The sequence below is a fragment of the Giraffa tippelskirchi genome, chromosome 7 (assembly GCF_054371585.1).
Source record: "Giraffa tippelskirchi isolate mGirTip1 chromosome 7, T2T-mGirTip1v1.2.pri, whole genome shotgun sequence".
NCBI lineage: Eukaryota > Metazoa > Chordata > Mammalia > Artiodactyla > Giraffidae > Giraffa > Giraffa tippelskirchi.
Genome location: NC_137281.1, coordinates 98,519,170 through 98,539,994, shown reverse-complemented (window position 1 = coordinate 98,539,994; position 20,825 = coordinate 98,519,170). Strand labels below are relative to the sequence as shown.

The 20,825-nt window shown below is 40.9% G+C and overlaps 2 protein-coding genes across 8 annotated transcripts in view; one reads left to right on the top strand and one right to left on the bottom strand.

Annotated features, from left to right (window-relative positions):
* Positions 1-5,173: 5,173 nt before the first annotated feature.
* On the top strand, positions 5,174-8,375 carry SRP14 (signal recognition particle 14). The gene is made up of 5 exons (XM_081507165.1): positions 5,174-5,228; positions 5,377-5,449; positions 5,970-6,082; positions 7,155-7,187; positions 7,686-8,375. The coding sequence occupies exons 1-5, from the start codon at positions 5,205-5,207 to the stop codon at positions 7,773-7,775; spliced, it is 333 nt and encodes a 110-aa protein (XP_081363291.1). The 5' UTR covers positions 5,174-5,204; the 3' UTR covers positions 7,776-8,375.
* A 142-nt stretch (positions 8,376-8,517) lies between these two features.
* EIF2AK4 (eukaryotic translation initiation factor 2 alpha kinase 4) overlaps positions 8,518-20,825 on the bottom strand; it is a 101,886-nt gene continuing 89,578 nt past the window's right edge. For 4 of the 7 annotated variants that reach the window (XR_014058795.1, XM_081507162.1, XM_081507163.1 and 1 more), the window contains 7 exons: positions 16,679-16,791; positions 13,674-13,732; positions 12,684-12,781; positions 11,395-11,463; positions 10,676-10,720; positions 9,229-9,347; positions 8,518-8,754 (listed from right to left, as the gene is read on the bottom strand). Coding sequence is in view for 3 of the 7 variants with exons in the window: in XM_081507162.1 (XP_081363288.1) it covers positions 8,697-8,754; positions 9,229-9,347; positions 10,676-10,720; positions 11,395-11,463; positions 12,684-12,781; positions 13,674-13,732; positions 16,679-16,791 (561 nt within the window). In the remaining 4 variants the exon portion in view is untranslated. Of the gene's footprint in view, positions 8,755-9,228; positions 9,348-10,675; positions 10,923-11,394; positions 11,464-12,683; positions 12,782-13,673; positions 13,733-16,678; positions 16,792-20,825 lie in introns of all 7 variants that reach the window. The other 3 variants (XR_014058791.1, XR_014058792.1, XR_014058793.1) reach the window with 2 other exon arrangements.

The following is a 20,825-nucleotide window of genomic DNA, read 5'->3' as shown; positions in this document are numbered from 1 at the left end:
TTGGACCTTGAACTTCATCTCCATTTTACCAGTGAGGAAATTGAGGCACAGAGAATTTAAGTAAATTTGGAATAAGCAAAAAAGATTAGTGGGTGTCCACTGGAAAACTTTGCAGTGTTTAGAGCTCATCCTTTGGGCTGATTAGAGCCTTTCATTGCTTCTGAGCTTGTTTGCTATTCTAAATTGCAGAGAAATGATGGCAATGCAATGATTCCTATCCTTGGTTACTCAAACTCTGTTTGTTTCAGGGACAATACTCTCCTCTTGTGGAAAAGTCGATTTGCTTCCATGGTTTTTCCAGTAGTCATGTATGGATGTGAGAGTTGGTCTGTGAAGAAAGCTGAGTGCCGAAGAATTGACGCTTTTGAATTGTGGTGTTGGAGAAGACTCTTGAGAGTTCCTTGGACTGCAAGGAGATCCAACCAGTCCATCCCAAAGGAGATCAGTCCTGGGTGTTCATTGGAAGGACTGATGTTGAAGCTGAAACTCCAATACTTTGGCCACCTCATGCGAAGAGTTGACTCATTGGAAAAGACCCTGATGCTGGGAAGGACTGGGGGCAGGAGGAGAAGGGGATGACAGAGGATGAGATGGCTGGATGGCATCACCAACTCGATGGACATGAGTTTGGTTAAACTCCAGGAGTTGGTGATGGACAAGGAGGTCTGACGTGCTGCGATTCATGGGGTTGCAAAGAGTCGGACACGACTGAGTGACTTAACTGAACTGACATTGATTTCAATATTCCTGTTCTATAAGTGTGTCTGTTCTTTGGAGTCTCCTTTGAATGGATTGTGACACCTACCTGGTTTCCTCATTATAATGCTAAGGTAAATAGCTCTTAAATATGTGTATGAGAGTCATGATTTTATCTTTTAATTTTTTAAAAGACAGCTAGGATGCAGCATCTGTGTTTATAACTGTCACTTTATATTTCAGGTACTGGGTACCTTGATTGCATTAGAGCGGCTGCAGCTGTAAATTAATCAACCCTTCCCTAAATAAGACGCTTGATCCTAATTCAAACCCTAGATCTGATTAAAAACTAATAAAATAAATGGTGGACACGTGTGACCCCAGCATTCGGGAGAAACGACCTTAGGTGGTATAAGCAGGACACTCTTGCAGGCCCTACAGCTGAGGAGCACTGGGTGTTTCCTCCCAGGTTTTCTGTAGTGGCCTTGCACTTGACCTCAAGTGGAGTTCCAGGCTGATCTGTGTTGCCCTTGGTGCTGTGCTAATGGAAATGCTAATCTACACCTGCACTGTGTAAGCTACATGGGGATATTGAATCCTTGAAATGTGGCTAGTGAAACTAAAGAACTGAATTTTTTCTTTCATTTAAATTTTTTTTTTTGTTTTTTTGGCTGAACCACATGAGCTTGTGGGATCTTAGATCCCTGACCAGGGATTAAACCTGGGCCCACAGCGGTGAACGTACTGAGTCCTAACCATTGGACTGCCAATGCCTGATATTAATTTAAATGTAAGTATCCATATTTACTATATTAGAGCAAGCAGAAGGGTCAATGGATATGAGTTTGAGTAAACTCCGGGAGTTGGTGATGGACAGGGAGGCCAGGCGTGCTGCGGTCCATGGGGTTGCAGAGTCGGACACAACTGAGTGGCTGAAGTGAACTGAACTGAAGGGTCTTAAATATAGTATTTTACAAACTCTTTATAACATCTATGAACTGAGTGTCATTATCACTATTTTGCTGATGAAGAGATTTAGACCTTGAGAGGTTGCCTGAGGTCACATAATTAATAAGTAGCAGAGGTGGCAATTGAACCCAAACCCACTGAACTACAGAACAGGTGCTGTTAATCACTTCCCACAGAAAAAGACCAAAGAACATTTTGTTGGTAGTTGAATTGTACTGGGCCACATGTGATGCTAAAACTGGCAGACTATGGTATTTCTTTCACTACGAGTGGCTTGTTCTGTCACAGGATGGCCTTGAGGTGTCACACAGGATGGCTTGCATGACTGTTGATTCTTGAGTGAAACTGAGGTGTGACTGAGCCCATGGGAAGCAGTGCGATGTGCCCACCTTGATGGCTAATCCTGACAAGGCTCCAGATGAATCACGGCCTCTAGGCTCTGTGCTCCTTGAGCACCCTGGTGTCACCAGCACCAAGCCCATACCTCTAAAACACATTTCTCAATGTTCAATGAATAATAGAGGGTCACAGCACAATGGTCATCATTTAGGCCAACCTTTGGATCACAAAAGTCTGTAACTAGTTTCACTTAAATTCATGACCATAAATACCAAGTGAGCCCTCACATTCCCTGGCAGTCTACAACACATCTTAAGTATGTTTAGTCTCTGATGATTTCACAGTTTCTTCCAAATGTCCAGCACCCTGAAGATCTTGTGTAGCAGATATATGCTGGCTTTCAGTTCTCCAGGATCTGAACCTACATGTAATCCTCCATTGTGTGGGTCTTGGTGAAAGGCAAGGAAGATAAAAGGGTCAGAGAGTCACTCCCTCATCCACCTCAGAACTAGGGCTCAAGCACAGTTGTTGTTGTTTAGTTGCTAGGTCATGTCCAACTCTTTTGTGACCCCAAGGATTGTAGTGTGCCAAGCTCTTGTGTCCATGGGATTTCCCAGGCAAGAATACTTGGACTAAGTTGCCATTTCCTTCTCTTGGGGATCTTCCAGACACAGGGGTTGAACCCAAGTCCCCTGCGTTGGCTGGCGGGTTCTTTACCACTGAGCCAGCAGGGAAGCCTGGGCTCAAGCATATAATCTACAATTGGCCAATCTGGAACCAGGACTCTGATTTCTGAGCTAGTGACAGCAAGGCCCAGGGATCTTTAGAGGCTATTTATAGTGGTGGGCATTGCAGAGTGGTCTTGTGCTGGCAGCTTTATAGGAGGGGTTTTCACCAAACTGTTCTAGTACCATGGGCCTTCCTAGTTTTCAGTTATAACTTTTACCTTTTCACTGAACTCCAAACTTGTGTATGTAGCGGCTTACTTAATAGTTCCACTTGGATATGTAATAGGAATCTCAGGTATTACAAGACCAAAATAACCCCTTTCTCCTTCTCACAAAACTTTTTACCTCTCACGTTTTTCTTGTCTTAGTAAATGGCATCACCATCACCCAGTTGCTCAAATCAAAAGCCTGTAAGTCATCCCTGATTCCTCTTTTCTTCTTAATGTTCACAGCCAATTGTGTATGAGTCCTATTGACTCTACTTTTGAAGTATACACTAATCTGACTGCAAATGTTGCTAGCACCTAGAGTTTTTTAATAACCTCTGGGATCACCCCCATTGCTCCCCCAAGTTACTTATGGCCCAATGCCTGGAACTTGTGAATATGTTATCTTACATGTTTAAAGGACTTTGTGATTAAATTAAAGATCTCTTGACACGGGGAGATTATCCTGGATTATCTAGGATGGCCTACTATAACCACAGGGTCTTTATAAAAGGGAGGCAAAAGGATCAAAATCAGTAGTAGGAAATGTGACAATGGAAATAAGGGGTTATAATGAAGTGAGGAAGGGATGCCATGAGCCAAGGAATGCAAGTGGCTTCTAGAAGGGCAAGGAAACAGATTTTTCCCCTGAAGCTTCCAGATGGAATGTAGCCCTGCAGACACATTGATTTTAGACTTCTGACCTCCAGACCTGTAAAACACTAAGTTTGTGCAGATTTGTTACAGCAGCAATAGGAAGCTAATACAACCATCTAGTTGGTCTCCCCATTTCCTGCCTTGTCTCCACAGTAGCTTCTCTACACCACAGACCAAGGATCTTTAAAAAATGTAAAATAGATTATCACTGTTCTGTTTAAAACTTCCTTAACAAGAAGCTTTTCTTTGTATTTGGAACAAAATCCAAAGTTGTCATAGCCACAGGCCCTATATGAGCTGGTCAGTGGCTGCCTCTCCCAGTTCTCCATATTGCTTCACCCCTCCTTCCACATCCACTCCACCCCTACACCCCAAGCCTTACGAACACATGGCAACTTGTTCCCTCTTTGGGGTCTTTGTTCTAGCCATTCTCTGTGTCTGAAACACTCTATTCCTAGATTTTTGAATGGCTGGTCCCTTTAGTTTTAAGCTCAAAGTTCTCCTCAGAGAGATTTCCCTGACTCCAAGTACCTTCATCAGTATTGAATCATCCTGTTTAGTTGTCTTCATAACAGTCATTATCTGAAGCTATACTTCTTCTTTATTGTTTATTTCCTTCCTTCTCCTTTAACCCAAGTTTCAGGAAACAGGAATTTGTCTTTTATCCTGCAGTAGCTCCAACTCCAACCACAGTGCCTGGCACAGGCTAAGAGACCCTCAGTGAAAACCCATTGCATGACTTCGTACTTGACTTTATTAAGGGCTTAAGGTTCAAGTTGGCAACAGCAGGGCTGGACCTTCACCCCAGGTCTCCTGACTGAACTGAGGCGAAACTAAACCTGGCTCCGGGCCTTCCTGCTAGAGCTGGGGCCACCGAGCCTGGTCCGAGAAGAGGAATAGTTCAGAGGACCCCCTTGGGAACGTATTACAATGGCAATGATAAAAAACGACAAGAGCTAACGTTTATTGAGCAGGCTCTATGAGCCGCGCATTGTTGTGTTTAATATTAGCTCATTTACTCTTCAAAGCCACACTGTGAAGTGGATACTATTATTATAAGTTGAGGAAACTGAAGCACCGAACTGTTAGGTAACTTGCCCAACACAGCTGAATGTACACAACTATAAAGTGAAAGTGAAAGTCGCTCTGTCGTGTGCGACTCTTCGCGACCCCGTGGACTTGCCCATGGAATTCTCCAGGCCAGAATACTGGAATGGGTAGCTTTTCCCTTCTCCAGGGGATCCTCCCAACCCAGGGATCGAATCCAGGTCTCATGCATTGCAGGCGGATTCTTTACCACCTAAGCCAGAACTATAAGTTACCATCAAATCCTTCCGCGTTCTCACTCCCTCCCACTGCTTGGATGAGGGGATTGCTTGTCTGTGAAATCTCGCACACTTCAAAGGCCCTCGGGGTCGTTGCTCTCCCGGGACAGAAGGGGGCGTCCCTGAGCGCGGGCGCGAAGTGGGTGGGGCGGGGAAACTGTGGAAGCAGGGATTGGGTGAAAGAACAAGAAACCTAATACCGGAAGTCCCGCCCAGGTCGGGAGAAACTTCCGGCTCCAGCGGCTTGGGGCTTGTGCTGACGGAGCGGAGCCGGCAGCGCCAGGATGGTGCTGCTGGAGAGTGAACAGGTATAGCCAGAGCTGGCCGGCTGAGGGACCGATGCTGTTTGGGGCTTAGCTCGGGACCTCTGTCTCGTTCTTCGGGAGGGATAGGGACTTGACGAGGCGGAAAGGGGGTTTGTGGTTGCCTAACGGGGCCGGGCTTGTTGTGTTCCAGTTCCTGACGGAGCTGACTAGACTCTTCCAGAAGTGCCGGTTGTCGGGCAGCGTGTTCATCACCCTGAAGAAGTGTAAGCAGCTGTGGACGCGGCAAGGCCGGAAGCGGGCTGGGAGGCCGAGCGAAACCCCGGCCCGGGTGACCAGTGACTGGGAGCCTCAGGCAGAATCTTTCTGCTGCGCATCCTCTGCTGCCCGTACCTTCGTCCACCTTATACTGGGCCAATTCAGAGCTGAGGGGCCAGAGTATTAGGGATTGGGGCTGGTGCGGCCCCCAGCACTTAGCCACCTAAGTCAGTTCCGGTTCCAGTGGGCCCCAGTCATGTCAGGGCTGTCCTTGTTGTCAAGGATTCCAAGCTTCGCCATGATTAGTGAGATTTAATGTGCTTTGATATTACAATGTTCCCATCGTGGGAGTAGCAGGTAGGTTCCCAAGGTGTGGCCAAGCCATCTACGATAGCATATAATGTGGTTAACAGAACTAGATCAGTGGAGGTGGATTAGGTATCCTCTTTGTATCCCTTCCCGACTTATTCACTTTTTGTCTACCTGTTAAGTCTGTGCTGTGTTCACCAGGATGTATTTTTCATGCAGATGATGGCCGAACTAAACCCATTCCAAGGAAGGGTTCTGTGGAGGGCTTTGAGCCCTCAGACAACAAATGTCTGTTAAGAGCTACTGATGGGAAAAAGAAGATCAGCACTGTGGTAAGTTGGATTCCTAATACTCCTGTTTTGGAGTTTAAAGACTTGAACTTAACTGAGGATAGGTTATATCTGTACCAGGTTTTGGGGGAGGGGGTTGTAAGTTACTAAATAAAGCCTAGTGTGTAGTTCCCCAGCTGTTTTGAAATCAAGATCTTCTTTTATTACTTTGGTAATAGAAAGCCCAAGAGAAAAATTAAAATGAAGAAAGTAGAAGTCAAACACTTGTTAGAAAAAAATATTAGCATATCGGTCCTTACTCAGAGTAGCACTGTAAGGAGCAGCTGGCATGTTTGATTCCTTATTCCTTTACTGTGCTGGGGCTTCAGTGAACAGACTCTTGGTACCAGATGCTTTTTACTTTTAAGCTGATTATTCCTTTATCGTTGTGGTTCAGGTACCAAACATGTATTATATCAGGCTTTGAATATATGTAGCCTGGCATGCAACGGTCCATGGGGTTGCAAAGAGTCAGACACTACTGAGCATATGGCACATTAAGAGTTCTAGCGTTCCCTTTCAAAGTGGAAGTTGAATATGGCAAAGCAAGAGACTCCTTGGATCAAATGAATATGTCTTTATTCTACTGGGGCAGAACTAGGTGTTAGGTGTCATGAAATATGGAAAACTAAGGAATCTTCAGACATAAAATTTCTCTTGTGGTAGCTTGCAGTTTGCTTAAATGGGCCTGAATTAATGGAAGGTAGGTTTAAAATAAGATGGGGAGGGTGTAATTTAAGTGTATCTTGCACGAAAGGTTAAGTTCTTTGACATCTCTTAGACTCCTTAGAAAAAGTCAGTGCAATGTGTTTAAGAGATTTGAACAGGGTGAGAAGCATAGCTTCTTAAGCAGCCCATCTTTCCCATCTTGGTACAGTTCTCAAAGTGCAGAGCTACTTTACTTGTTCCTCAGGCAGGGGAAAGTGGAGTAGAAAAATAGCTTTCCCATTCCTGCAGTGGGGAAGAAATATTTTTTAAAGATTAGGATGTCTTCATGAGGCTTTTGAGTTTTACTGGGTGAGGCAGATGATTTTTTTGTGGTAACAGGGATGATCTTTTCCCCCTTATTTTCCAGGTGAGCTCCAAAGAAGTGAATAAGTTTCAGATGGTGAGTTTCTGGTGTTCTCTGTGTCCCATTTCTCGAGGCAAGAGTCAGCCTAATGTTTAACACTGGGTTGGGTTAAGATTGTGATTTAAGTTCACTGCTCTCCTGTGATACTGTGTTTTACCAATAGTTTACAAGTAAAAGCTGCCAAGCTACAAATTTTACTTCAACACTGACATTGTCTTTTTAGCTAAATTTTGTCTTAGGCTTCATATATGCTGTACTTACAGTACAGTTATGTAAGTCACCTGCAGTCTTCCATTTTTGCTTAAGAAAAAGACTAAAAAATGTGCAACTCACTAGTGGGTGTTGCAGAAGCTGCTATAATGTGAGGGTGTTTCCCTTACACCATTTTCCTTAGGCTACAGGTGTCCCATAGTATTCTATACTTTATCAGTTAGGCTTCCTGATTTTGGCAACCCTAAATCCATTACGGAAGTAGGGCAGATGCTCTACCAATTTGCAACTTTTCCCACTAAGGTCACGCTCTGTGTCTTTTAGGCTTATTCAAACCTATTGCGAGCTAACATGGATGGGCTGAAGAAGAGGGACAAAAAGAGCAAGAGTAAGAAGAGCAAAGCAGCACAGTGAAGGGCACCACCTTTCCCTCTGCCACCAACTAACCACTGAATTGCTATTTTTCCTTTGGTTTTTATTTTTGGCCACAAAGCTGAGTTTCTGATTTCCTTATAATGACTGTTTTCATGTGAGATTAGGGTCATTTTTGGATGGAAGAAGGGCTGCAGTGTTTACAGGGTAGTTACAAGAAGCCAGTTTATCTTAGATCTGGCTAAGTGGTTTGTGTTGGACGGTTATATATTCATGGATAATAGTTTACAGACTCTGTAGCCATCTGTAAAGAGCAGTGTTTTATTTAACCTGTATTTATCAGCACTGACCAACTTTTATTCTTTTTCCTACCCCATAAAAAGTTTCTGGCCATAGCTTCTTGTTCTGGAATGATGTGATTATGAATAGGCTTGAGGCCCTGTCTTTTGGCTTACTGGAACTGAAACCTGACAATTTTATTAAAAGTTGTGTTATTTCATGGGTTTCCCAGCTGGCTGTAATCATCTTAGTTACTTTAGCAAATTTGAATGAGTTTCATAGCCAAATAAGAGTTTGCTTAACCAGACTAAGGATAAGCTTATTAGAGAATTATCAAGAATAAAGATTCCAAGTTAATGATGATATTTGATTTCTTTATGCCCTTTACTTTGGACATTTTCATGTGCTTGGTATATAGGGCTAAGAGAAGAACAAAGCTGTTTTCTTGTGTTCTAGCTCCATAAACCCTGTAGTGTTAATCGATTTGCAATTAAAAAGCAACAGATATATGAAAACATTTATTCAAAAGATAAATTTATAATATATTACACATGAAAAACCTACAAAGCTCAGCTTTGTAGGACAGCTTAGAATGTAAAGCTAATTTAAAATTACAATGAATGTACAATGTTTTGTAGTAGAAGCTCCTGTCTGTTTGAACAATGTAGTGATAGTTCTTTAGGATTAAAACAAGATTCTGTAGTAGTCATCTCTGTAGCTGTACAGGAAGAGCACAGACACCCTGCAAAAGGAGGAAGAAAACAGGATCAGTATAATGGGTAAAGACCTGGGCTGATAATTTATTTTTAGAACACTTAACTGTAGGAGTTCTGTGTAATCAAAAACAAGACGGAAGGCTAGTCACTAAAAACATTTTAGTGTTTGAAAACATGAACAACTGGCATTCTGACAAGGGGACATAAGACATATGAGTTACCTGGGTGATTAAAATGATAACTGGGATAGCTACTGAGATCACAGTGTTGTTACTGATAAGATCGTGACTATGATTCACAGTCCTGACATGCATTTACTGGTCACCAACTGCAGTTCTAACATAGCAACTTATTAGTCATCTAACCTCAACAAGACAGTAACATATTTGTCACTCTAAAACCCCTTCTTGGGGAAAAACTCCTAAAAACAAAAAACAACCCCCACCCCAGCTTGAGTTTTAACCTATATTGAAACCTGCAATGCCTAAGTGATAACTTACTTTTTTTCTACTTTGATGTTATAAATCTCATCACAGACTAATTTGAGGTATCTTTGCTTTGGCAGGCGTGACAGCAGCTGCTTCACAGTTGTGTTAAATGCCTGTTCATCAGCATCCCACTAGGAAAAAATATAGATAAGACTTAATACAACAGGTACTAGGGCTTATTAACTGGCTTTTCCTGGGTCACTAATGAGGTGTCAATGCCATCCCCCCTTTAAGTACACTGAAGAGATCAGTTACAGGGGGAGAGAACTAGTGGGGAGACTGCTAGGGTTCTTCCTTTGAAGAACTGGATTTCTTTATAAAACCAGCTTACTAGATCCTGCCTAAGAATGCTGCAGCCCCAGTGTGTTAATGTGACTACACCAGTTATTTCTGCCAACTGTTTTAGGTGAGATGGAGATGCCACCTCTGATGAGCACCCATTTGAGTGGCTCATGAAGCAGTAAATTACCAGTATCATGCTATATGCTTATTTACCAGACAGGAGAATACCAGTGGGGATGGAGGACAGGGGAGGGGGAAGTTAGCTTATAAGAGAAGCTACCGGATATATTGTACAGCCCAAGGAATATAATCAATATTTTATATAAATGGAGAATAACCTTAAAATATAGCATGAAATGTCAGTTCTGGGGCAAAGTTCATTTTTCATCTAACTTAATCTGACTAAACACTCTGGTTAGACAAAAGTATTCTTTGGTTAGATATGCTGCAAAAATCACATGTAGTTATTCTTACAGTGAAATATCCTTATAGCAAAGGTAAATATTAAATTTTTTTAAAAGTTCAGTTAGGCTATTTGATAATAAAGGTATATACCTATTTTAAAAAAGCATATAAAAAAGGACTTACATTCAATTTTTACAGAAAGATCTTCCATATAGTTTTAGTTCTGCAAACAAGCTTTCCTAGTTGGAATGAAAGTTTGAAGCAGCACAGTATAGTGGGTAAGAATGTAGATTCCACCAGTCTGCCTAGGTTCAAATCCTGGCTCTGCAACTCCCTAGTTGGGTGACTTTGAGTAACATGTTTAACCTCTCTGCTTCCATTCTCCATAAAATGTAAAATAAGAATCTGTAAAAAGGTAACGGTATGTATCCCTTGGGGTTGTTATGATTAAACGAGTTAACATTCCTAAAGTGCTTAGAACAAGGCCTGCTAGAGCTCGACACACAGTAAAAACCCTAGGTGTTTGTTAAAAACATCCCTGAAATGTAAAACAACAACAACAAAAAAACCACTAGAAAAGTGTGATTCCCTCAAAATCTGATTTAGTAATACATATCACATAAAAGAAACAATGTTCCTAAATTCCTGGGACTGCTAGAAAAATACCTCATATCATAAAGAAAGTAATACCACTTTCAACTTTCTTTTGGCAAATCAACAGCAAACTTTGGGATTTTAAAGACTATAGTGCAGAAGAGTTCATCTTGCTTACCTCTAATGACAGAAACTGTAAGATTGTTTCTTTGGGTAGATCCACCTGTTGATACACAAAAATCATGTGTACATCATGTCAGGGATCCTAAGCAGCACATACTGACTTGTGACTGTGGTGTCACTTTGGATGGAGCAGCATGAATGGGATGCTTCTGTGCTGCTTATTGAATTTGGCAGTGATGTGATCTCAGCACTCAGAACTAACACATCACACTGCAAAGCTTTGGCAGCGGTACCTGCAAAGGCTTGAAGTGAAAGAGTGAAAGTCACTCAGTTGTGTCCAACTTTGCGATATACAGTCCATGGAATTCTCCAGACCAGAATATTGGGGTGGGTAGCCATTCCCTTCTCCAGGGGATCTTCCTAACCCAAGGATCAAACCCAGGTCTCCCACATTGCGGGCAGATTCTTTAGCAGCTGAGCCATGAGGGAACCCCAAGAATACCAGAGTGGGTAGCCTATCCCTTCTCCAGTGGATCTTCCTGACCCAGGAATCGAACTGGGGTTTCCATTGCAGGCAAAGTCTTTACCAACTGAGCTATAAGGGAAGCCTGAAACATTTAGAAAAATGATTTTCGTTTTCAGTCCCCCTCCTCCCAATCTTTCAGAGGAAGAAACTAGGAGAAACAGACCTGTATCCCAATTCTGTTGACAATGAGCAAAAATTTGACAGTGTGGACAAAAGCCATCCTCAGAAAGTTAAATAAAGTGACTTACAGCCAAAATTTCAATTTCGCTGCTTTTCTGATGTAAGTTAGCAAGGGACGTCTGAAGTCGGGTTTGTACCTAACAAGACGAAAAGTGTGTTAGAATTCAGAACCTGTCCAATCAAGCCATCTTTCTTGCTATTTCAGTTCTTATTCTAGGAAACAATCCCAGGTGACAAACCAAAGCCTAAAAGGGATCCCAAATATTATATAAGGACTTGCTCTTCATCCACCTCAGTAAGATGAGTGTCTAGCGTATTACAACCTCAGGGAAAATGAGATTTTATAGCCTACCTTGATCATTTGTTTACTAATCCACTTATTTCTTTATAATTTTAACTGACGTGTAATAAAAGCTCAGTACTGTAAAATAGTGCATGCGGAAGCAGGGAGATCTTAGTATTAAGCTAAATTTAAGAAGGGGACAGTGACAGCATTGAGAACATACTGAACTGAAATATGGTAGATACGAAAAGCGAGTTTCCACCCAACACATTGAGGAACAGCCAGGAAAGCTAACAAAATGAGGTAACTTGATCTTTTGTGTTTCAGTTTAATTACATTCCTATTGTAATGGCTACCCTCTCATACCCTACTCCCAAATGAAGCCAGTGTCCTAACTCTGCTCATTAGCTTTGCCTACACTGTCCTTCCCTCTGTCCCTTCCATTTGGAACACCCTCATCTTCCCTCTCTGCCTACTGAAATCTTTCAGGGATCACCTCCATGAAGCCTTTCTTGATCATCCATACAAACACTGATCTTTCTCTCTCCCCCATGTCTGTAGCATACTCTAATACTCATTCAGTATACTTAATTCAGCATCCTATTACTGATTTTCTTCTATTCTTCAACTATATATATGCTTCTAAGGTTATAAAGTCTTTGAGGACTGGGACCATGTCATGTGTTTTCCATTTTACCTGGCACTTAGCACAGAATCAGGCAAATAACAGATACCAAAAACATGTATGCAGTGAGAAACCTGCTTACACGTCTTGTGGTAGATCTCTTCTGCTTTGTTATGTACAACAAAACCAAGTGGGTTTTGTTTGGACTCAGTAATTCTGACAACAGCTGCTTCTGGGTGCCCACAGTGTATACGGAGGCCTCTTTGGAGGACAAATGGGGCAGAATCTTGGCACCTGAGATGCTTTGTGTTGGTGAAATTTTAAGAAGTCACCAAGTTCAGGAATTGGGAAGAAAAACATTTCCAGGAAACTGTTCCTTTGTTCCCTTTCTTGTTTTCTTCCTTCTTTGTGGCTCGTGTTAGAAAGCCGAGAACACTCTGACCATGTACCTGAGTCTCATACCGCCTTCTAGTGCTGGCTGACAGCTTTTCAGGGGCGACCACACTCACAATGGGAACAACCGTTGCTCCATGGATTTCAAACAAACCTGAAACAGAGTTTTAGCAGTTATGGCCTTATCTGGTCCCACTTTCTATTACACAGCACAGAGCTGGCAGAGATGATTAGAATCCACTTGGGGGTGATTCTATGGACTGGATTATGTCTAAGCCTTGTTTTCTGTCTCTGCAACTGTCTGCACTTGACCAGAAACCCAGAACCCCACTTATCCCCTAGTAGTTCTGACACTTCTGTCAGGATCACCAGCCTTCCCTCCTTCAGTGGGAGGTGACAAAGGCACAGGGAGGCACTATGAGTCAAACCTCATGAACCTAAGGAAAAAAAAGCCAAGCTTAACATTTCCCAAACTATAATTCTTTAAATTCCTCTAAGTATTTGAAATCTGATGGTGGCAGAAAGCCTGCCAACAGAAATGAACCCAAAAGACTTAATTCTGTTAAAAGTCAAGTAATGTCTTCTCGTGGACTTCACTGGAACATTTCTTTTTCACTTGGGTTGACAAATGTAGTAAAACTAAAGATGTAACTATCACCACCGTTTCCTCTTGGCTTTCATGAAAACAAATGTACATAGTGTCTCCAGGGCATTTCAAAATACTTTTCTTCAATCTTCTGTATGGGGAAAATTTATCCACATTTGATCTACATAATAAACTGAATCAAAGGAAGATTAAACCACTTGTAAAAACAAGACAGACATATCAGGACCAGAAGAGTCACCAAACTCCCAGTGGTTTTATCATTTTCTAGAATGTAAGTTTCATAGGGATTAATTCTTCTTGGTATAACTAATTGTACATATGTTACTTTAAGAGGATACTGATGCAGTGAGTTAGCCACAGTTCTAAGTATTTAGAGCAAACATGTACACACATACACACACAAGCATTATTATGTTTAAGTTACAATTAGTAATTATACCTGAAGCATTAGAAAATGATCCTTTCAGATTTTGTACTGTAAGATTATCGGAAGCTTCTCTAAAAACAAGCAAACAAAAACAATTAGAATAAACAGTTGCTAAGACAAAAGCAACACATAATTTATAGTGAGCTACACTTGGAGGCTTTCTATTAAATATAAAATACTGATATTTAATAAATATTGGTTATTAGTGGAGGAAAACAAAATTTGCACTTAATTATGCTTTTGATTAAGAGCAAATAAAAATTATAAAGGATGTCACTTCAAATTAACATTCTTAGAGACAACATTCTGATTTATTCAGCTGGGTTTGGAATAGTGGCTCAACATAAGAAGCTAATTTCAATGAAATACAATGGGTGTTCTTTCTGCTCTCCTCACAATGCAAGGAAACATTAGCAATGCCCCACCTTCATTATGGATGCAACCTTGGTGATCACCCACAAGAGAACATTTAGTAAATGAGATTCTTTCAGAAGCTGTGAATGGATATTCTTTCAAAGACTGAATTAATTTATAGCCTTTGAGAGACATAATAGCACTCTATCTTGGGAAAACAGGGAAATAATCATTCACATGGAAGAAAGATTTTAAGCCCTTCCCTGCTAAAACTAAATCCCATCTGGCCTGTTAAGTGTCTTAATAATGTTTGCCTGTACTATTACTAATACTTGCTATTAGTTGACTATTTTTTGTTTTCTCTTCTAAAGCTCTGCCTTTGATTTGGATTCTTAATCCTAATATCTAGAGACTTCAAGAACATTATATATATGTATATATACACACACATATACCCTTAGAAAAAGCCTGATGGTGAATTTATTCAAGCTAGGTGGAGATGGGCGGGGGTGGGGGCAGGGCCAGGGAAGGCCATGCGAGCAAGAACATTGATTTTATATAAGCCAGGATTTCTCATCTGACATTTGGGCCAGATAATTCTTTGTTGGGGTGGAGGTGAGGAGTCAGTCCTCTTCTCTATAGGATGTTTAACAGCAGCCCTGGTGTTTACTGGGCTTCCCTGGTGGCTCAGTTGGTAAAGAATCCACCTGCAATGCAGGAGACCGGGTTCAATCCCTGGGTTGGGAAGATCGCCTGGAGAAGAAAATGGCAACTCACTCCAATATTCTTGCCTGGCAAATCCCATGAACAGAGAAGCCTGGCTACAGTCCATGGGGTCACACAAGTCAGACATGACTTAGTGACTACACCACCACCACCCTGGTGTTTACTAGATAACAGTAGTAGATAACAACCAAAAATGTCTGCAAATATTGCCAGATGTCCCCTGAAGGGCAAAACTGCTGACTGAGAATTACTGATGTAAGTCAAAAAAAGTATTTTAAAATATATATATATATTTATTTATTTATGGCTGTGTTAGATCTTAGTTGCAGCATGCAGGCTCCAGAGCACGTGGGCTGTAGTTGTGGCACGTGGACTTAGCTGCCCGGTGGCATGTAGGCTTCTTAGCTCCCTGACCAGGGATTGAACCAGTGTCCCCTGCACTGCAAGGAGGATTCTCAACCACTGGACCACCAGGGAAGTCCCCCAGTAGAGTACTTTTTTTCTAAGCATAAATAAAAGACTTACAAATATATGGAAAAGCAAGGGAATGATCCTTTGTAATCCCACTAATCAGAAATAACTATAATTAAAAATTTGGTTCATCATTCCAGACATTTTTCTGTGTATGAGCTATATATTTTGGTTGCAACAAAAATAGGATCATATCTTCATTTGTGGACATCCTTCCTTATAATAAACTCAGCTTTATTAGAAAAATAATTTTTAAAGGCAGCACAGTATTTCACTCTATTTACTGTAATTTGAGCAATCTTCTATCACTGAATTACTGTGATATTATAAGTGAGGTTCCCAAAGTGTGGTCCAGAGACCCTGGAGGTCCCTGAGATCCTTTCACAGGGTATTTGCAAGGTCAAAAGTATTTTCACAATAATCCTAACATGTTAATTATCCTTTTATTTGCATCCTTTCATTAATGTGTAATGGAATTTTCCAGAGACTACAGGATGTATATCATAAGAAACTGAATGCAGAAACAGACAATATAATAGTAATAATAATAATAAAACAATATAGTTTCTTCTACTTATACATTAGAGATTACAAAAATTAAAACAATCCATTAACAATATCTGCAAAAATGTAAAACAGTGCTACCTTTCTTACTAAATTTATTTTGTTTTGGAAAATAGTTATTTCCGTTAAAAAAGTTATTTAGGTTTGCATGTAATGAGTTTATTATTGTTATTTTAGAATAAGTATTTTTAGAATGTTTACATTTTAGTTTCTAACATAGAAATATTGGTGGATATAAACCACATAAATGAAGCTCTTAGGGGGTCCTCAAATTCTTTTTAAGGGTATGAAGTGTTTCTGAGACCAAAATTTTTGAGAACTGCTGTTATAAACAATGTGTGTTGATAGACATCTTTGTACTATCCCTATGGAATAATTTTACTGTAAATTCCTGAAGTGGAATTGCTGGGTCATTTTTTTTTGTTTTTTAGTTTTAAGGCTTTTAACTTTGTTAAATTCCTATGCAGACAGTTGAACCAATTTGCATTGCTATGATGAGTGAGAACTTTTCCCAGAACGTTATTATTTCCCAGAATATTAGATCTTTTAAAACCAGTGACAAAACACTACTGCAGTTCACTGATTAACAGACCAAATGAGATAATGGCAGCTAGACTGTGGTTCCTCAGGCTTTTCAAAATGATAAAATAATCTTTGATGTGTTATGAAGGACAAATGTTGAGAGGAAGTTTTGACTAGTTTTACACGGAGTCATATAATTAAACTACTGAGGTATTCAGAAGCTGTACTATGGTTCATTAAAAGCTACCCTGAAAAAAAAAAAAGTTATCCTGACCTGTCTTTATCTCCCCAAAGGATCAAATTGACATTTAAAATAAATGTATGGAAATTCTATGTAGGCAGTTGCAGGTGGTTTTCTGGACTTTTGTTTACTAAGTTACCTGGTAGTCTTCTCATCACTGACTTTAGTCCTCAGTTTCTGTACAACATGGTCCACGAGATCAGACTCCAGCACACGTTTCTCTGTTTGCCTTTCCTTCTCAAAAGACTTAACCTTAAAAAGAATGAAACAGACCCATCATTTCTGAAGCCAACAGGCTGAAGAGTACCATAGTAAGACTCTTCAGTCAACAGTTTAGGCTGGTGGCTCTTAACCAGGGGTGATTTTGCTCTTCACAGGGCATCTGGCAATGATTAGAGACATCTGTGGTTGTGACAGCTGTGGGGGGTGCTACTGGCATCTGGTGGGTAGATGCTAGGGATGCAGCTCAACATCCTACAACAGACAGGACAACAGCCCCACAAAGAAGCATCTGGCCAAAAATGTCAAAATGTGGCTGCTGAGAAACCCTGTCTAGATTTGAACAGCTTATTATAGACGACAGAATTAAAAAAAAAAAAAAGAAAAGGCCAAGACAAACCAGCTCCTATTTCATTTGATTCTTTCACATGTTTCCCCCCTTAAACATCCTTGGGTCAGTCACCAAGATTTCTACAACTCCTCCCCCTCCTTTCCAAACCCTTGTCCTGTCATGCCACTTTTATGGTGCCTGTCTGTTCATCTTCACTCCCGTGGCCAGTGCCCTCCTTGGCCTGGGATAGTCTGATATTCTGCCCTTGGCCGTCCCCAGCTTCAGTTATCCCTCACCTCGTTCCATGTTACATCTCCCTGCAGGTTAATTTTTCTTATATACTCTGATGTTCCCTACTGTCCAAAAACATCCACCGGCTCCCCACTAGTGCTAAATCAAGTTTGAATTCCCTGGTTGGGCATTTTGGCTCTCTGTGATCCAGCTAGAACCATTCTCTCCTGCTCAAGTGCCCCTCTGCACAATTGTGCTTCACTCCAAATGGACCATTTGGGGTAATACCGAAATAGTTCTCTGCTGGCCTGCCTCTATCTTTGGGACCACCTCCTGAAAGAACTGCCATTACCATTGTTATTCCTTTGCTTAAAAAGCCTTTTTAGTATCCTGCCTATCCATGGGAGTCCATCATTAACTGCACCTCCATTCTGAAGACTTTCCTGCTACCTCTGTAGTAATCTCTCAGGTTGAGGAATCCTCAAAGAATTTTCTTGTAGGACTCTCATGGCATTGAGCATTTTCTAGCTCCTAATCATGCATGAATGTCTTCTGTTCCCCACCAGATTATAGGATCCTTGACAGCAGGACCTGTGGCTTATGTCCCTGCATCCCTCATGGCCCTAAATTCAATCCTTCCATACTGAATGCTTAATATGCACTTGCTGAATGGGTGAACATAGTGATGTCTTGCCCTTCAAATATAAAGATGATGCTATTTTCTATTTATAAATATACATATATTTATATATATGCTGCCACTAGCAGAGGCAGAAGAGTCAAAAGAGCTGGAGGAGCTGGAACAATGTACTAAAGTGAACAAGATCACATTTAACAGAGACAAATATCAAACCCTCACTGCAGAAGACTGGTCAGATATGGTGACAACTGTGGGAAGGCCAATGGGTTACAGTTGATAATGAATTCAGGAGGACCAAAAGAACTACATGGTAGATAAAGTTAGTTTACTTGTAGGCTGTATTAGGAGAAATATGTTATCTGGATTGAGGGAGTTTACAGACTTTTCTTGTTTAGTCAGAGTATGCTTAGAGCACTTGTAGAATTCTAGTATCACATTTAAGGACAGACACTGACCAAGTTAAGTGTGTCTAGAGGAGGTTAACTAGGAGGGTGAAGGATTTGGAAAATCACTTTATGAGGTCTGGCTTAAGTAACTGGAATGTTTAAACCCGAAAAGAGGACACTTAAAGTGGTCCACTGCATGGCAGTGGTCTCCTAAAATTCATGCGAAGGTAGTTAAAAGAAAGAGGAATTAGACTTGTTATTTTGACCATTCTAGAGGCAGAACTAGGACCAATGAATGTAAATTTGGGGAAGCAGATTTTGATTCAAGATTTTAAAATTTGCTGGTCATTATAGCAGTGGGTTATGATGCTGTAATTATCCAGCAGAAGCTAGATGGTCATCTCTTGGTAATATTACAGGAGCAGTCACTGCTCTGGAAGAGGTGTGATCAGTAGGACTAGGGTCATTTATGATTTTGTGACTTAATCAAGCAGGCTAGCAGTGGAGACTTACAAACATTCCCATGAAGAATTAAGTACTGTGAGAACTACCTTCCTGCTTTAAACGACTAGAAAACCAGACAAAATATATAAATACTGTTTTTCAGACACTGGACAACAAGCAGTGGAGGACTGTTATCCTGAGAGGAGGGGAATGAAGTGAGCCTTTGAGTGCCCCAGATAACTCTGCTGAGGAAGTCTGCAGACTGCAGTGCAGGGAGAAGGAACCTAACTAGAGGCCAGGAGTCTTGCTGAGCCGGGGAGACAGACTAGAGCTTAGGTAGGCCAGGATGCCTAGAAACTGTGGGGCAGAGGACTGAAGAGGAGAGAGTTACACCCAAGAGAAAGAAAGATTTCTGAAGCTCTGCAGAGAAGTCCACTCACATCTTTGGCAGAGAACTGATCTGTGCATGGGAGAGAGGGAACTATCCAAGGCTGGGGAAACAACCAGCAGAAATGAGTAGGCATAATAATTCCTGAAATCCACAGGGATGGGGATAGTTCTTGTTCTTACAGAGTGGAGAGACCTCACAATACATGGAAACTAAGGCAGAATCCTCCAAAGGGCATTGCCTTAGGAGTGGGGCTAAATTAGATCTAGACTAAAGGCTGCCCTAACAAAACTTAAAGGTTGGAAAGGATGAAGCAAAAGTCAAGGATATTAACTACATCCCAGAACAAAGTCCAGCAGTATGGAAAGGAACATAAGGGTAATTCCCTGGCTGTCTAGTGGTTAGGACTAGGAGCTTTCACTGCCGTGGCCTGGGGTTCAATCCCCATTCAGGAACTAAGATCCTGAAAGCTGTGCAGTACAGCCAAAAAAAAAGGGGGGATATAATAAAACTACAAAAAAATGTAAACTTCATAATGTCTAATAACTATTCACAAGTTAACAGGCATAAAAAGAGGAAGGAAAACATGATTCATAACCAGGAGAAATTCAGACCAAAAATGTCAAGATGATGAAATTAAAAATGACTATTATAAAGACTATAAAGGAAACAAGAACTACGATGAGGGAAGAAATGGAAGACGTTTTTAAAAAAAAGACACAAATGTAACTTATACGGATGAAAAAACGTCAATACCTGAAATAGGAAATGCACTGGATGGGATTAATAGCAGATAAGATATTCCAGAAAAGATCAGTCAGTGATCCAGAATAAAGCACATACAGAGAGAAAGCAAACAAAACCCTCAAAAGAATAGCCTCAATGAGCTGTGGGACAATATCAAATGATTAACCTTCTGTAATCAGAGTCCCAGAAGGAAAAGGGACAGAAAAATATTTGAGGAAATAATGTCTGAATAATTTCCAAATTTTATGAAAACTGTAAGTCTACAGTTCAAAGAAACTCTGTGAATACCAACCATTAGAACATGAAGCACGACACCAAGGCACATAATATTCAAATTTCAGAAAACTAGTGACAGAAGATAATCTTAAAAAGGTGCAAGAAGATAAAAAGATAAATTACAGACAGAGGATCAAAGCAGACTTTTAGACAGAAACTGTCAGCTCAGAAGACAATAAAACAAGACTGTTCAAAGTGCAAAAGGAAAAACATAAATCATGAATCATATATCCAGCAAAAATATCTCTCAAAAATGAAGGTGAAGTGAAGACTTTCTCAGACTAGTAACAGTTAAGACAATTCATTACTTGCAGACCTGTACTAATCAGAAATAATACATTCTTCAGGCAGAAGGAAAATAAAATTAGAATGCTATCTGGCTGAACACAAAGGAATAAACAGTTCCAGGAATGGTAAATATATGGGTAAATATAAAGGATGTGCACACGTGCTCAGTCGTGTCTAACTCTTTGCGACCTATGAACTGTAGCCTGCCAGGCTCCTTGGTCCATGGATTTTCCAGGCAAGAGTACTGGAGTGGGCTGCTATTTCCTCCTCCAGGGAATCTTCCTGACCCAGGGATTGAACCCACATCTCCTGCATTGCAGGCAAATTTTTTTTACT

Excerpts from the sequence above, each read along its gene's own strand:
- SRP14 (XM_081507165.1), top strand. The coding sequence starts at position 5,205 with ATGGTGCTGCTGGAGAGTGAACAG. Across the intron at positions 5,229-5,376 it reads TGCTGCTGGAGAGTGAACAG|TTCCTGACGGAGCTGACTAG; the intron begins GTATAGCCAGAG and ends GTTGTGTTCCAG. Across the intron at positions 7,188-7,685 it reads AAGTGAATAAGTTTCAGATG|GCTTATTCAAACCTATTGCG; the intron begins GTGAGTTTCTGG and ends TGTGTCTTTTAG.